The sequence below is a fragment of the Echinops telfairi genome, unplaced genomic scaffold, assembly GCF_000313985.2.
Source record: "Echinops telfairi isolate 266 unplaced genomic scaffold, ASM31398v2 ScPeMD7_7424;HRSCAF=8462, whole genome shotgun sequence".
Classification (NCBI taxonomy): Eukaryota; Metazoa; Chordata; class Mammalia; order Afrosoricida; family Tenrecidae; genus Echinops; species Echinops telfairi.
In genome coordinates this window covers 15111639-15130312 of record NW_022111324.1, presented here as the reverse complement: position 1 = coordinate 15130312, position 18674 = coordinate 15111639, and the positions used below count along the sequence as shown (strand labels likewise).

General features: G+C 37.9%; 1 protein-coding gene across 3 annotated transcripts in view; it reads right to left on the bottom strand.

The window, feature by feature from the left end:
* Positions 1-18674, bottom strand: part of RABGAP1L (RAB GTPase activating protein 1 like) — an 812491-nt gene that overhangs the window by 342152 nt on the left and 451665 nt on the right. For all 3 annotated transcript variants that reach the window (XM_004706718.2, XM_004706719.2, XM_045297897.1), the window contains exon 14: positions 6342-6455. In XM_004706718.2, the coding sequence (XP_004706775.1) occupies positions 6342-6455 (114 nt within the window). The remainder of the gene's footprint in view (positions 1-6341; positions 6456-18674) is intronic.

Below are 18674 nucleotides of genomic sequence, written 5' to 3'. Positions count from 1 at the left end.
GGGTTTAAATGGAGAGAAAATGTTTTGAGAAACGATGTACAATTGCGCTTTACACAATTGATGTGCGTATGGATTGGGATAACAGTTGTATGAGCCCCTAATAAAATGTTAAAAAAGAAAAAAAAAAGTACAGTAATTAAATTACAGTGTTAATTAAATCACTATGTAGCAACAACAACAAAAAAAAGAAAGGGTCGTGCCATTAGGAAGGTTGAGAACCACTGCGAGAGTCACTATGTTGCAAAGATGTAAAGCCATGAAACTCCAGAGTTAGACCTAGATAACAACACCAATTTCATAGTTTCTTATCTATGTGATATGGGAAAATTCCTACCTTCTTCAGAGTTCATAGCTTAAGTTTAAGAACAGAGATATAGTTTCTATTTCTAGAACATCTGTCAAGACTAAGTAACATGGTACATATAAAAGTTCTTAGCACAGTTAATGAGTCATTTTGTCTTCTTCAATGAAAATGCAAAATTGCCCATTACTATGGAAATACTGCCTAATTTTAGTCCAAAAGATCCATGTTTAAGTCAATCCCTGCCATATAGTGGACATGTCATTTTAGGCCAATAATGTAATTTCTCAAGGTTTCATCTATAAAATGTGGATAATCCTGCCTGTCCTATATCTATGGAGTTCAAATAACAACACACACAGAAGTGTTTCTGAAACCACAGGTCATCCACACTTTCAGAAGAGACTCAAAGGCAACTGGATATGAGTTACTTCCACTGTTGCGATTTTGGAACATAGTTAAGATAGTTCACCAAGTCTTTTTGTGTGGTCTGAAAGAACTAGTTTTACCTTAAGGGAATTAATTAGCCTTGAAAACACTCTGCTGTCCTTGAAGGCCTGTAGAAATCCCTTAATTGGGATGTGATGTCAAAGCAGGATGGGTCCAGTGGTTCAAGGTTTCTTCAGCAGCCTCCTCAGAGGGCTAAATTCATTCAAGGAAGCATGCCAGAAACTCCAGGGAGAAAAAAGCAGCGCAGGGAAAATAGAAAGGCCTGCTTTATTCTCCATAGGGTCCCCTCAAGGCACTACTCCAGACTACATCCTCTGGGTCTCTTTTGATGCCGGAACACCTACCATTCCACACCAAAGGGCCTGCACTATGGGTTGGATTGCAAGGACGTAAGTAGGAGTCCACACTGTTAGCCAAATTGGGTTAGGTAGAGCTAAGAGTAAAAAGAAACATCATGTTTTAATAAACGCTGCCATTCAAACTAGGGTTCATTCAGGCACCTCCAGGGAGAGAGCTGTGTTTATGAAGTCAAGCATCTAGAAAATGGTATGGAATAACCACAAATACTCTGTAAATCTAGAAAATACTAAGTAATGTATGACATGTAATTTGAAGACAGTGATCAGTTGAACTCTTAAAAAATATGCAACAGATCATTTATTATCAGTATAAAAACTACGCTACATACTTGTATTTTTTTTAAATTGAGGTAAAATTCACATAACAAAACTACTCAATAACCATTTTAAGGTATACAATTCAGTGGCATTTAGTACATTCACTATGCTCTGTAACCATCATCCTATTTATTCTAAAATATGTTCAACACTTCAAAAATAATCCCTATGTACATTAGTGGGCACTACCTATTGTCCACCTTGCCTCCTCCTCCCTGTACCATCTCTCCTACAGAGACCTGCTTTCTGTAACATGGAGTTACTTATCCAGGATTCTTGAATGTTTCAATTTTAATAAATCCAATTTTCTTTTGACAAAAAATATTTCATAAGATAGAGGTTAAGTTTATTTTCATCCTCCCACAAACATTATACCATCTGATTATTAACCCAGGTGAACAATGGTCTTAATCTCTCTGTAATTTATTCAATCCCTCCTATTAAATTAAAAGCAGTAACCTCTTTTATCAGAAAGCAGTTTCTCTAATAAAATATTAGAAAAAGCATTATGATTCAAATTAAATTATACAATGGTCACTTCAATCTATACTGTTGTGAACAATATTTCAGCTGATTACTATAATTGTATGGCTCTATATTTTATAAAGAGGTATACACTTAAATCAATAATTATACTTTATTTAATGTAGCTGACACAAACCCAATAGGAAGCCAAGTAAAGTATTTTAAAGTTAAACTAGCTCTGCTATTGAAAGAGAGAGTTAATTCCTGATTTAGGAACTAACTATTAAATTGTATAAACAAACATTGCATCTTAGGGATTAAAATACACACACACACCAGAATCGTAGCAAGTTTGCATGGAAAAATCTTAGCAGACCCTCCCTATACAGAAGAGAAAATCCACAAAGTGATTTTCTCGAAGTCTTAGAGCTGACTAGTGGATGAATTTAGATCAGAAGCAGATCTCCTGTCAATCTGTCTCTCAACTCAAAAAGAGATTTTACATGATGGGCAAATTCGAAAACTGCTAGAGATATTTGGCTGGTGCTATATTCTTTCTCCTCTAAAAGACGTTTTTAAAGGTTTTACTGATCTGAAAGAAAAGAGAGAGGGAGAGAGAAGGAGTAAGGAAAGAATCAAGCAAGCAAACCAGGTTGGTGCCAATTTTTTCATATGCAGAATCCAGTCGAATTACAATCCCACTGTTAGCTTGACCTTCCTATATGAACTTGCGACAACAGAAAAAGCTTTGACCCAGTTTGACGTCCTTCTACTCTGAAGAAGATGTTAGGAGGCAACACCGGAATTGACAGGGCCATTAAAACACGACAGGAAGTTTTTAGCAGTCTTCCTTCTCATTGCTGAGTGCAGATCAGTTCTCACTTCACTGGAGCCACAGAAAACTTCTCAACTACGAAATCTGACATTTCTATCCTTGAAAGCAGAGGTGATTCCTTGGTTTATTGTAATAAAATTCTCTTAATGCTTCCTGTTTAAATTTAAGAGCACAGCACATTGTGTCTCTAATTGACTTCCCCTGAGGAGGGATTTATAGAAATAAGTGAAAGTGCTTTGCAAATTTGAAATTCTCATAACTAATGGAAAGCATATGTATAAAAACGGTCTATGAGTGTATTGCTGATGTGAGAAAAGATGAACCTTTGTTAATCATAAGGCATTAGATGCATTTCCTTTAAAATTAGGAGCAAGCGGAGGATGAATGCCTACTAGCATTGCTTCAAATTAGCATTGTACTGAAGGTTCTGGCCAGTGCAATAAAAAAACAGAAAATAATGAAAAGTTGGTACAGAACAAACAAACAAAACAGTCCTTAGTTTGAGATTATAAAACAATATGCTTGGTATAAGATCATGGTATAACTAATGTTTATTTAATTCTATTCAGTGCAGAGTATACAAAATGGAAACGCAAAGGCATATAGCTGAGCATGCAAGGTAACATGCTAGAACATATTCTACAGATAAAAATGGCAGAATAGTGAGATCACACTCAGTGGCATTTAAAATCACATATAAACAGCTTTGGAAAGTGGAATTAAGTGGTGGGGTGAGGGGAGTAATAGGAAAGACTATGGCTCAAATTGGATAGAAAAAGCAAAGGAGGTGGATAAAACAGTTTGAAAATAATATTAAATTCTAATTTTTTATAAGTATACCATCTTCTTTAATAGGTTATCACAAACAATTGAGGATTCTCTGCGTGAGTATTGGACACTAAAACCCAGAAAATCAAGAGGGGAAGGAATTGAGTCAATTCTTCCAATGGCCTATCATGGGAGGGTCTCAACAAATGTTGGCTTCACCAGCATTTTCTAATACATGCATCTCTGCTTATCTCTATTAAAGACTATTGTGAAATTATTTTGAAGTGACATACTTTATCTTACTAGTATTCATAATTTTATATGGCATAAAATATTTATATATTTTATAATAATATTATAAGCCTTATTGCTTATATTTACTATCTTGAATTTTAAAAGCTTTCTAATCTTATTATTTTCTTTTGTCTGATTTCAACATTTTCACAAAATTTAGTAAAATCTATTTGAAAATAATGACTTCTTATATTTACATTTTTATACTATTCTCCATTCCTAAAGAGCTATTTAACTGCCTAGTCATGTTTTGAAATGTACAGTGATGATTTAATGATTCATGATGGCATCAGCAATTCCAAAGCAAGGAATACACAGTATTTAAATGTGCAAAGTATTTAACTTGTTTCTTTGTCTTTAGTACCGTTTCAATTATTTCTCCTCCTAGTATTATGTAATGAGGCAAATAATGTTTTTATAACAATAGAGCAAAATTATGTTATAGAAGCCACAGGCACTTAGTTTTAGTTGTATGAACAAAATGCCTTGTATCAATTAGAGAGAAGAGGAAGGCTGTCACTGATTGTTGAAATGATATTATATGTAGGGGAGGAAAATGCTCCATATGCCACAAGCCAGAATTTCCATAGCTTGTAGAAAGTCTCTTTTCAAAACACCTACTCTTCACTTATCAAATACCTCATTACCCAACATTTTGCATCTATGGCAACTTTGGAAATATTTTCAGAGTGTGCCTTCGGTGATCTAGCCCTATAAGGGGCTGCAGTTAGGCCGAGGGCACCCTCTGTGGGCCATCCCCAGTGATCCACTGGTGGGCTGGTGAGACACCTTCTCCTATTTGCCCACGATGTCTCTCTCTGGTGAAGGAGCGTGTGAGGAAACGGTGAGATGCTGCGGAAGGTATTACTGGAGAGGCTCACAGGAACCGCAGAGGTCAGTAAAAGAGAGGGAAGGAGCTGCATGAGGCTATGAGGTTGGAACAGTGGAGGACAAACAGGGTGTCTGCACAGGGTGGGTGCTGGGAGGCAGCAGGTAAAGGGCAGCACCCAACTACCATCACCACCACTATTCAACTCAGTGGGCTCCTCAGTGATGGGAAATTGTGGAAGGGTAAGGGGGGGCCGCCACCGCATGCTCATCTTGAGACATGCGGTGGTACCAAAGGGAGGCGAGTGGTCAGCTAGGGGAACACTGGCATGAAAACAGAGCTTGGTCCCCGACTTTTGAATAATGCTTATTTTGCATAACAACCATGTCTTTGGACTCTAGTCATATCAATTAAGTGAGAAGTGAGCATAATTATTTCTGCCTTTTATAAGCATGTAATGCCTATTGTGTCTATTTTTCTCCATGTCATCTAATAGTTTAGGTACTTTTCAGACTAGATGAAATATTACTTTCCAGAGATCAGTGTGCTCTAAAATTTGGAGGCACGTATGTTTTTCTAGCTCTAAATGATGCATCCATATGAAATTATATTTCTGATCAGTGTGTATTTTTACTCCTCTAAAATGACTAGACAAGAGGAAAAAGACGGGAGTGGGCAGAGGGCAAAACCACTAACATGTAAGAAGGACTTTAATGAAAGCAGTGCCATTTGCAGAATTAAACATCAACCCTCCCTGATGACACTATGTAGGCGAGTGCTTTCATGAGTAACTTAAAATATATATTAAAGGAAATAGATATGTGGGTATACTTCTACCTGCCTACTGGCTAATCTGTGCTATTCACTAAGAAGGCTGTTTGATTATTCAGAAACTGATTACCTTGCTTGCAAATTAGCCATGGGTTTTGCCTTTCTTCACTTTATTACCAGATTCTTGTGTAGTTTACTGTTTGTTAAAAATCCATACTAGAATGGCTGGTAAGGACAATGTGTGAATCTACCTACCACTTCCAGAAAGGATCTGAAGTTCAGTGGTAAAATTTTGTTTAACAAACCTTTGGCCTCAGTTAGCACAGGCAATATGAGCATGGATTTACAGTACATAATGATTTAAAAATAATTCTGTATCTCCTTTAGAAGCTTGAGAAATTAATAACTTTAAGGCTATTCTTCATAGCCAATGACAAAAACTTTTTATTTTCAAAGAAGTACAGGGAAACAAACGGCTTTCTTCAAAGCCTGCTAATAATGAGGGAGAAGAAAGAATTCAAATTGAGAAATAAAAATGCACACAGATGTACGATGTGCTGTAAGTCAGGGTAAAACAGCAATATCAGAGCACTTGTCAGATTTTAAAAATGGGCAGCAGAATGGATCTTGCTTTTTCTCTCACTTACTGTCAAAAAACAACAAAGATGGCAAGACATCATATGGTCAAAAGGGCAGAGTCAGCCTGAGCCTTCTCAGCAGTACCCTGAGAAAACCTTCTGTTCCTGACTGCAGGACCCCAAGCTGTGGGCACACTGCTTCTTCCCTCCGGAAAGGTATGGGACACACAACCTAACGATCACAATTCAGCTCAGTCTTGAGGACCTAGTAATGCAAGTATAAGGCAAAGAATATGGCACAGTAAAAATAAAAATCAAGACAGAGCAAAGCTAAATATCCCAGAGAGGATTCAGAGGAGGTGAAGAGCCCTACCTTGCAGATCTTGTAGAGAGATTCCTGACCATCTCCTCCAGTATCTTTAAAGTATTCATGTGCAGGAAATGTGCGATGAATATCTCGAGTAATAACACTCTCCTGAGCGGAGTCCTAAAAAGGAAATCAAAGCATGATCATTAATTTCAAAAATTTTAATGATAAAAATAGCATACATAAATGGTCAAAATTTTCAAACAATGTAAAACTAGTATATCTTTCCCTCAAAAAAAAAAATCGCCTTTCTGTCCCAGATCTAAAGTCCCATTCTCCAAAGATAAGTATTTCCAATAGTTTCTTTCGTATCTTTTCATTCATCTCTAGGTTGTGTGTGGGTGTGTAAATTGGTGAGGGGAAGGAGAGGAGGAAAATAGCAAAAGAGGGAAGCTGTATATACACATCTCTATTCTTGGCCTTTAGAAGCACAAATACCCATAAAAGCAAATTCTATCTGCTCTTTCATTCAGTAAGGTAGCTTAAGACATGTTCTTATCAATTCATAGACACGTATTTCATTCTTTTCAATGGCAGCTAAGAAGAATGAGGTATACTTGGATATGGGCATATCTTACCGTATGTACTCAAATATAAGCAGACCTGAATATCAGCCAAGGCACCTACTTTTACCACAAAAACTGCATAAAAAACATGCTGAAAAACTTGGCTTATACACGAGTATATATGGTAATTTATTTAACATTCTCCTTTTACTGACCATATAGTTTTTGAGTCTCCTTTGTTGCTACCACCATTACAAACAGTACCACAGGAATATTCTAAAATATATGTCTTGTAGATACGTAAGCATAGATTCTCTGAGGTAACACTGCTAAGTTAAAGGTGATATATGTTTAAAATTTTGTATAACAGCCGTTTCCCTCCAGAATTGTATCCACAAACATTCTCAATAATGCTAGACTGTATTTCTCTACAACGTCCCAATATTACACATATGTAGCATTTTAACCTACGACAACCTAAAGAGTGAAAACGTAAAGAGTAATTTAAACAGTAAAAATAACAAACTCTCCCCCCTGGCAGGTCAATTACCTATTCACTCACTCCACTAAATAGAAGGCCACAAGTCTCACTGCTATTGAGTTGATGCCGACTCATAGACTAGAGGACGGAGTAGAATTGCCCCAAGAATTTCCAAGCATGTACCTGTTTATAGGAGTAGAAAGCCCTGTCTTTCTGTCATGGTGCAGCTGGTGGTGTCAAACTGCTGGCCTTTAGGATGGACGCCCAACACATAACTACTGTGCCCCCAGGACTGAATAAAAAGGCCTAAGTGCTACTATATTAAGATTTCATATCCACAAGATCTCATTTTTCTCATATAGCTTAAAGTGGAGTACAATTCTAAGCATTATTAGAAAAAATTAACTAGTCATTTGATTTGATTTCAATCCTGGAACTGATTGTTTTATTTGTTTAAATGTCAAGAAAATAGGATTGAACTCCATCTAGCAATTCTGATGATGAAAATATTTTGTACAATTCAAAGAAGCATCAAAGACTACTAATTGCAAATTAAAAGCATTGTTTAATGTCTTCCTTCCCAAAAAGATTTAAACAAGTCCCTTGAGTCTCAAATTGAGAAAGAAAAAAAATGTTTAATGTATATGAGTTACTTTGAAAAGTGCTATATCTCATTCTCTTTCAGGCTGAGACACAAACAGGCAGAAGGGGCAGTGATTAGCTCTAAATTAAGCCAGGGTCTTTTCCTGCTGCCTTTTTCATTTTAGATGATGCTTCACGCTGGGTGGTAGTTATACCTTATGAAGATATAGACAGAAAGGAAACGAACGGAAAAGCTACACATTTGTGAGGAAACATGGAAGACGGCACTCAGTCTGAAGGAAAGTCTGCTCAATTAAAGGAATGCTGGTGACACTTGGCTGCTCCCTCAAAGATCAGCAGTCTGAGCCCACTCACTGTGTGGGGGGAAAAATGTGATGACCTGCTTCCATGAGGCTTTATAGCCCTGGGAACATTACTGGCACCTCTACCCTGTCCCACAAGATCCCTGTGAGTGAGTTAGAACGGACTCAATGGCAAGAAGGCTGGTTTTGAAAGCAATGGAATGCTGAAGCTCAATTAAACTAGGATGTTTTTAAAAATTATAATTTAAATAAAAGGAAAAATAAGAAGTTTATATGTTTCAAAGTAAAGTAATACAAGTTCTGATGATAAAGAGATTGTTGTTGACAGGTGAGAGTATAGAACAGACTAAGTATAAAGGTAATGTATAAAAATATGATGAAATGCTCATTTGATGTGATATGGTATAGAGTTCAAGTATGGGACTTGGATAGATCTATGTCTTTATTGCTCAGGCTTTCTCCAATAGAAAGTTTCTTTCCATGCAGTAAGTTTCCAATTAGAAATCATTTGAGAAGGTGACCAATGAAAATGTTACTATTGTTGCTGAACTACTTCAGGAATAAACACGGCCTAGTGGCTCATAGGATAGTCAATTTTGTACTTTTTACGACATTGAAAGAAGGAAAGTATTGGGCGGTATGAGGGGAGTCTCAAAAAGTTTACCAAAAAACCTAATTATCTTTTAATTAAATTTTTCCATAAACTTTTTGAAGCCCACTGCAAGGTCAGCAGTTTGAAACCACCAGCTACTCCACAGGAGAAAAATGGGGCTTTCTACTCCCCTAAAGAGTTACAGTCTCAGAAACCCACAGGGGCAGTTCTACTCTGTCCTAAGGGGTTGCTATGAGTCGGCATAGCTTGATGGGCTGTTTCCTTGCTAATGTTATATTCCAATAACTATGTATCTGGCAAGGCACTAGGCTGTTTTGAATTGCATCAATAGGTTGATTCAGAGAAAGGGAAACAGATAAAAATTTTCTAGAAAGTCATTTTGTTTAATGATCCCTGGTGCTTCAATGGTTAAAGAATTCAGCTCCAAACTGAAAGTCAGTGGTTCTAATCCATCAACCTGATGGGGCAGTTCTACTCTGCTCTGTAGGGTTGCTATGAGTTAGAATTACTTGTTGACAATGGGTATGCTGCTTTGTTTGTTTAAAATAATTTTTCTATACATATTTGAATATATCTTGTTTATTTAACAAAAGTAGGCAACGATCTAATAAAAACAAATCTTAAACCACACTTTAACTAATAAATTTTACCTTTCCATGAGTATTCCCTAGAAGATGCAAATAGTTAATGCCCTTGGCTACTACCTGAGAGCCTGGAGGTTCTAGTCCACCCCAGGGACCTTGAAGAAAGGTCGATGATCTACTTCAGAGCAATCCATGACAGAACCAGGTCTGTGCTGGCACACACGGAGTTATCAGAGCTGGAATTGACGGGATGGGAACTGGCTCTATTTTTGCAGAGTAATTTTAGGTTTACAGAAAATAGAGCTGTCAAATTTATTTTAAAGATTTTCTACATGTTTTCTTTTCCTATGTATGAAAAGGAATTCCAAAAGTTCATGGAAAATTTCCATTACCTTTCAATGCTATTTTTTAAAACCATTTTATTGGGGCTCATACAACTCATCTTAATCCATACATAAATCAATTGTATAAAGCACATTTGTACATCCGTTACCCTCATCATTCTCAAAACATTTGCTCTCCAGGTAAGCCCCTGGCATCAACTCCTCATTTCCCCCCCTCCCTCCCAGCTTCCCCCTCCCTCATGAACTCTTGATAATTTATAATTATTATTATTTTTTCATGTCTTACACTGTCCGACGTCTCCCTTCACCCACTTTTCTGTTGTCCGTCCCCCAGGGAGGAAGTTATATGTAGATCCTTGTAAACAGTTCCTTCTCTCTATCCCACCCTCCCTCCACCCTCCTGGTATTGCCACTCTCACACTGATCCTGAAGGGATCATCCGTCCTGGATTCCCTGTGATTCCAGTTCTTATTTGTACCAGTGTACATCCTCTGGTCTAGCCAGATTTGTAAGGCAGAACTGGGATCATGATAGTGGGGAAGGAGGAAGCATTTAGGAGCTAGAGGAAAGTTGTATGTTTCATTGCCGTTACACTGCACCCTGACTGGCTTGTCTCCTCCCCACAACCCTTCTGTAAGGGGATGTCCAGTTGCCTACAGATGGGCTTTGAGTCTCCACTCAGCACTCCCCCTCATTGACAATGATATGATTTTTTTGTTCTTTAATGCGTGATACCTCATCCCTTCAACATCTCGTGATCACACAGGCTGGTGTGCTTTTTTATGCCATTTTTTGAAGCCCCTCAAATATTCTACACATTCAATTTATGAAAATTTGTACACAGTGGTCTAAAGGAATAACTTCTGAAACTTCACTAAAGTTAGAATAAGCATATTTTAAATATTTGTCTTTCCTAGTTTCAATTTTATAAGACAACGCTAATTTGCTACTCTGTTCACTGACTGTATTGTAAGTGAAGGTCAAGAGATTCAATAGTCTCAAAAACAGACTAACAGGAATTAAGATATATACTGGACTAGTGAAAATAAAGAGAAAATAATCATGCTTTTGAAGTGACAGCTAGGCCACGTCTCAATTACCTATAACCACTGAAATTAAGAACAGTACATATTCCAGGAATTCAACATCTTTCTCATTTATTTTATATATGTGTGTATGTACATATGAGGGGCTTCAAAATGTTTGTGGAAAATTGGATTTTCCCATGAAGTTTTTTGAGCTACCTTGTGTGTATGTGTGTGTATCTGTCTGTCTTGTCTGTAGGGGTACCACTACATCTAAAATTTTATAAAAGAAAGAAAAACAACATTCCTCTTGATAAGCTCACTCTCACTGTAGTTGTCAATTTTTACAAGCAGTAACATTAACCAGGAAGAACGCCTCAAAAGAAAAAAAGAGGGCAAATATCTGAATAATTATTCACCAACTGAATGATCTGGAGTTCAAGGGCTTAAGAGATTCTTTTGTTTTTATTTTTATTTCTGTGTGGTTAAGAATATTTTATAGCACAGCAGGACTGATACAAGATCATTTTGGGAGGTTGCTATAAACAGAAACAGTCCTGCCAAGTATCTTCAAAAAAGAAAAGGCAGTAAAAGTCACTCCTTCATGGACAGCAACTTACAGCTCAAGTTAACCACTTGACCCAGAGTTTGTATCACCAGAATTTAATCACTGGTTATATATGTCTCCCCCCACTTAATGCCTATTGAAACTCAAATATGTTATCTAATCTTGTTAAACTTCAGTTTCCTCATCCGTAAAATGGGATGTAATACTTAATGTACAATGTCATGTAGGAAAAAAATGATATATGAGTATGTACAGTGCTAAACACTTGCCTAGTAGAAACTGAATATTTATTAAATGGTAATAACAATAGCACTTTTTCTTAGTAGTTATTGCATTCACCCTTTCCTTAAGAATTACTTTTAGCTTTTTAAATATATTGGTAAATTATACATATTAAACACTCTTCTGTATTTATATAGCTTATTTAATAAAAACAAGGATTTTTTTCTGCTTGGGTATCATGATATGATTACAGAATTAACTCTTAGAGATTATAGCATGATGTAAATAACGTAAAGAGGGTCAATGCAAGTGTAATCACATTAGAATGAGTTTATACCAGATTCAGATGGAGTCCTAGTCCCAAGGACTAGTCCTTGGAAGAATAAAAAACAGAGGCAAAGACCCAAAGGGGAGAAAGGAGATGAAGATCGAGGTAAGGACTGGAGTGAGGCTGCTGCAGGCCAAGTTGATTTTAAAGATTGCCGGCCACCACCCAGAGCCAGGGGAGCGACATGGAGCAGATTCTCCCTGAGGGTCTCTAAAGAGAATCAACCTTGCCAATACCTTGATTTTGGTATTCTAGCCTCCAGAACTGTCAGAGAATAAATTTCTGTTGCTTTAAGCCACCCAGCTTGTGGTCATTTGTTGTGTGGCAGACGCAGAAAACTCATATATATGTTGCATTCATACTCATTCTGAATTTCTTACCAATGTACCTTAAAAGAAAACAAAAATAAACTCACTGCCATCGAGTCAATGTTGACTCACAGTGACCTATCTGATAGGGTAGAAGTGTCCTGGTGAGTTTCCAACCCTCTAACATTTTACAGGAGTAGAAAGTCCCATCTTTTTCCCAAGGAGAGACTGGTGGTTTCAGACTGCTGACCTTATGGATCGCAGCCCAAAATGTAACCACTGTGCCACCAGGTCTTTAATGTATCTTATGTGTCTTAAATGATCCTTGTTTATATCAATGTAGTAGTAAAAGCAAAAGTAAGCAACTGTTGTTATTTCAATCAATTAATACACACATCTGACCCCAGCCTTGCCTATAGCCCAGGCAATAAAGAATGGTGCACAGAAATCTCCCTAGAGGGAAAATGGAAGGGATAGCAAAGAATAGAAGCTAAAATTGGAAGAGCAGCGACAAATTCCCTCATTACTTTAGAATTTAGCTTCTGAGGATCAGAGAAAGGTTAAAGTCATGGTTATAGAAATGGCAAATTCCACTGTCACAATTGCATTCATCCCTTCTGGGCCACCATCACCAAGAATGTAATTGGAAGGCAAGGTCCTTGAGGTCATTCTCTGTGGCTGGAGGGTCAGGCTGGCCACACACAAAAACTGACCCAGACCAGCAACAATGAGTAGTGATGAAAAGACTGGAAGACAGTTTAGAAAGCTGAGTTCCACCCACAGTTCCCTACCCTATGTCCCAACATCATCACATAGAAAACAAATCTAATTTTCAGAGATTCTCTTTCGTTTTCTTTAATTGCTAAACCTTAAGTCATAAGATTAAATTCACCCTTACATAAAGACATCACTATAGTGTGATAAAATCCACAGTACAATATAAATGATATAGCTCATTGAATTTAAAACTAAGTCTAAGTCAGCAATTTGATGAACTTTTGGTCATTTTTAAAGTTGGGTCCCAATATACAGCCTTATACCGAGAGTACTACAGGAACCGTTGTTCCAGGTCTGACTTGTTTGTAATCTTCTTAATTCCTATTCCAACCATATCACCATGTACTTGTATGTTGTGAAAAAGAGATGAGTAGCATATTCGAGTGCCAACAAGTATTAGGGGGACAAGTCTGGCACAGCCTATGATTTTTTATAAAACAATTTCTCTGCTGTCAACACTTGAAAGGCATTTTTGAGAGGATGACTGCTTTCACATGTGTCCTGAGCAGCGGATGAAGTACAAAAGCTTTTTCCTGACAAATGACTACCTTTTCTGTACCTTGGTTTGCCACATTTTTAAAACTATAACATCTTTCTTTATTAATGCCTAATGTCAAATCCAAAATATAAACTACATTTTCACTTTACATCTACCATGTTATTTTTCAACTTTGTAAGGGCTATGACAATCTGCTTGCTGCCATTAAAAATACCAAGGTAGACAGCTACTGGCCACAATCAGTCAGCAAGAAAAATATTCAAAGCTTTAAAGAAATGTGACCTTAGATAAATCCTAAATATATTCTATGAAACTAGCGTAACACTGATACCCAAACCAGGCAAGGATCTTACAAAAATAGAGAACTACATGCCAATATCTCTAATGAACATTGATGCAAAAATCCTTAACAAAATTCTGACCAATTGAATCAAAAGTATATAACACAAATAATTCATCATGAGCAAATGGGATTCATACCTGGGATGCAGGAATGGTTCAACATCAGATAATCCATCAACATTACCCACCATAATGACAAAAAAGGGGCAAAAAACACATGATAATATAAATAGATGCATTAAAAACATTTGACAACATTCAACACCCACTCCTAAATCAGACACTCAAGAAAATTGGAAGGAAATTACCTCAATATAATACAAGCTATATATGAAAAACCAGCAGCCATTGTTAGAATCAATGGAGAAGAGGTGAAAATGTTCCCACTGAAAAAGGGGACCAGACAAGGATGTCCCTTGTCCCCACTTTTATTGAACATCGTCCTGGATGTCCTGACTAATAATGTAGGCAAAAGAAAGACATCAAAGATATTTGTCTGGGGAAAGAGGAAGTGAAACTATCTTTTTTTGCAGATGATATGATTTTATATATTGAGAACCTCAGAGACTCCACATTAGGAGGGCTGGAAGCAATAGAGGAATATGGTAGAGTGACAGGATACAAGATCAAGAAGCAGAAGTCAATAGGATCGCTATATACAACTGATGGGAGTACAAAAGAGATCAAGAAAGCAGTACTCATTCACAATAGCCAAACATAAATTGAGATATCTAGGGATATACCTAACCACCACCACCACTACCACCCCAACCTCCCCCAAAAAGGATCTGTATGAGGAAAACTACAGAACAGATCATCCTATGCTCATGGATCGGAAGACTCAATAGTAAAGATGTCAATTCTACCTAAGGCACTATACAAGTTAAATGCAATCCCGATTCAAATACCAGCATCTTTTTTCAAAGAAATGAAAATAATGATACCAACTTCATATGTAATGGAAAGAAGCTCAGACTGGCAAAGAACTCTTCAAGAAGAAGAATAAAGTGGGAGGACTTGCATTACCTGACTTTAAAACTTATTATACAGCCACAGTTGTCAAAACAGCATGGTACTGTATAATGATAGATACACAGACCAATGGATATGAGCAGAAAATTCAGATATGAAAACAGCAGCATATAAACAACTGATCTTCAATAAGAGCCTCAAAAGTGACAAATGGGAAGTGAATGCCCTCGTTAACAAATGGTGCTGGAAAAACTGGATTTCTACCTGTAGAAAAATGTAGCAAGACCTTACCTCACTCCATGCACAAGAACAAATTCAAGGCAGATCACAGACCTCGAGGTAAAACCCCAAACTATCAGGATCATCAATAAGAAAATGGGAACAAAGCTAAGAACCATAGAACTGTGAACACATGGGCTATCAGAAATAAGAAAGGATGCACACTTAGAAGAAGATAAAATAGACAAGTAGGGCATACTAAAGATAAAACACTTCTGTACATCAAAAGACTTCATCAAGAGAGTAATAAGAAAGCTCACAGACTGGGAAAAGATCTTTAGCAATGACATATCAGACAAAGAGTTTAGCACTAGAATCTAAACAATTCTGAAAGCTTACAATAAGGGGAAAAAAAGGAATTGCCCATTGAGGAGGTGGGCAAAATGCTTGAACAGAAGATTCACAAGGAGGAAACCCAAATGGCTAATAAACATATAAGAAAATATTCCCAATCATTAGCCATCTGGGAAATGCAAATTAAAACAATTATGAGATGCCACCTAACACCCATAAAGACAGCCAAATTCAAAAAAATCAGAAAGCAATAAATGCTGGAGGGGGTGTAGTGAGATAGGAACTCTCATTCACTGCTGCTGGTCTTGTATAGCCACTGTGGAAAGCGATTTGGCGATACCTAAAACAGATGGAAATCGAATTACTTCACAACCCAGAAATTCCACTACAGGGCATATACCCAGAAGAAATAAGAAACAGATCACGACCAGACATCTATACTCAAAATTTCAGTGCTGTTCAATTCACCATCAAAAGAATTGGAAGCTGTCTAAATTTGCATCAATAGATGAATGGATTAAAAAACTCTGGTATACACACACAATGGAGTACTATGCATCCCTAAAAAACAGTGATGAAAAGATGAAGCGCCTTGTCTCATGGAAAGAGGTGAAGGATATTATGCTAAGTTAAGTTAGCCAAACACAAAAGGATAAGTAAGTACATGAATCCACTGAGGTAAATTCATACAGCAGAATGGGCATAGAGGAAAATGTACATAACACACAGTTCCCAGGCTGAGAATCTGATATTCTGGCATGAGCCAGACCTAATCAAATGATGCATATGTCATCAAAAAAATAAATAAAGGAAAAATTAAAATTATGCAGATAGCACCTGTGCTGTAAGACATCTGTGGTAGTTACATAATATGGTGTCAATATGGGACTTGAGAGGATTAAAAGTGAAGGGGTGGAGTCTAGTCTGTCAATTGGATCATAGCCATTGAGGCCTCTGTGTGGACATGGCTTTCTCCTGAGAATTCGGGGAAATCAGGTTTTTCCTCATTGGAGGCAGGAGAGACTCTTTGCTCACACCCTGCAAGACATTTTGTGAGGAGAAGCCACATGAAGCTACCCTGAGGGAGTCAGAGTTTCTAAGCTAAAGGAACCACATAGAGACCCCTGCCAGCGCTGAGATGCTTGCGCCACTGGATCCAGAAGACTCCCAACCCATTGGCCTGTGATCTTCCTGAATTTGGAGTCATCGCATGTGTTTTGTGAGTCAGAAGAGGACTTTGTAGATTGGTATCGGACATATGGGCTAATATCGGAATTATGGACTTGATCTGGACTGGGCTGGGATGTTTTCTCAATATTCAACTGCTTTTGTATATAAAATTCTTTCTTATACACATATGCATGTTTACGAATTTGTTTCTCAGTCTATCCGGACTAACACAACATCTTTCTCCCCTTCTCATATGCCTGTAAGGCCTACAGAGGGGTGGGGGAAGAACAAAAATGGCAATGGGGGACCAGGGCACTAATCCACCCAAGGGGATAATAACGTCTATGTCTCCACAGGAAAAGAGAGAAAGAGTAGACCTCATTCCAGGGTACCAACCCTTGAGGACAACGTTCCTCCTTAGAGCAGCTTGTTCAGAGAGGACTACAAAGCCTGCCTCAGCTTGAAACATGACATCCCCTCCCTAGATGGACGACAGTGCCACAGAGGACAGCACTGAAGATACAGTTTGGGGAGAACAATTGGTCTGACCTGCCCACGCTGGGGCAAACCAACGGGAGTGCAACAGACCAGCAATGGTAGCAAAGCCATTAAGTCCCTGAGGAATCCCAATTGTAGACTTCTGACTCGGGCGGCAGCACTTTGCACCTCATCTGAACTGATTGGGGATACTCAAAATGGGGCCAGACTGAAAGTCTGAAGGTATAACAGGATGGGGTGGGGGAACTAACCGTTTCATGCCTGACTGCAGGAAGAGCAATGGGGGCTTGTAGGAGGCGTGTCTCTCAGTCACGAATGCTGAGGAATAAAAGGGTATAAGTGCTGTTAGGTAAGCAAGTCCCAGGATATGGAACCCTGAAAGCATTGGGAATTAGACTGATGAATTATAAGAGGTCTGGCTTGCTATTTAACAGAGATATCCATCTACTCTGGGTCAGAATGACAGTTAGGCTTGGAATTATTTAGATTTCTGGGTTTTTTTGGTATGATTTTCCATTTTTGTTTGTTTCTTTCTTTCTTTTGGTGTCTATCTATATAAGATAGGCAGGATAAGAAATCCCAAGGAGACAGCGAAGGGACCAATGGTTGGGGGGGGAGGAAGTAAGTGCAGGAGGAGGCTAAGTGTGCCGTGAGCTAATAACAACAGGGACAGGGAAATAGCTATGGTTCTAAATATGATGATTAGGAGGGTAGAGTGTTCCTGGATGTGTTTGATCAATTCAAATGTGTCCAAGATGAATCACTGAGAGGTGAACAATGGGTGAACATGATAGTGGGGCAGGAGGAAACAAAAGAGAGGAAAGAAGAAAGTAAAAATTATATATATGTGTGTGTGTGTATGTGTGTGTGTGTGTGTGTGTGTGAAAATATAGATATGTACATATATAAATATAGGTGTACTTGTCTATATATGTATCTATGTATGTATGTACCACAAGGAAGCAGATGGACTTTGGGCCTCTACTAAAATCTTACTTCAATACAAGAACAGTTTGTTCTAATAACGTGGCACTGTATGATACTCACCTTCCCAACATGATTACTGAAGACAAAATGGGTGCCTAAACAAATGGGGTGGAGAAAGCTGATGGTGCCTGGTTAATAAAAGATACAGCATCTGGGGTCTTAAAGGCCTGAAATTAAACAAGCGAGCATGTAGCAGAAAAGAAAAAAATCCCACATGGAAGAAGCACACTAGCCTGTGTGATCATGAGATGTTGACGGGGATAGGTTTCAGAAGTTCAAAAGTAAGCAATCAAATTGCTGTGAAGGAGCTTGGATGAAGTGGAGACCCAAAGCCACCTATATGATAACTTGACAGTCCCTCACAGAAGGCCACATGGAAGTGAAGATATATACCCAGGGTTTAGTGCAGCACTGATGAAACACATAATTATCCTCTAGTTCTTTAATATTTCCTCCCCTTATTTTTATGGTCTTTGTTTTACCTCATTAATCTTGTTAGACCTGTGTATGTTTATTTATATAATTAAGAGTATTTGATACATAAAACCCAATATAGATAACCCTTCAAAACATTAATGGAAGTAATGATTCCCTGAGGGTACAGAAAGAGAAGGGGGAAATGGGGGGGGGGGGGGAG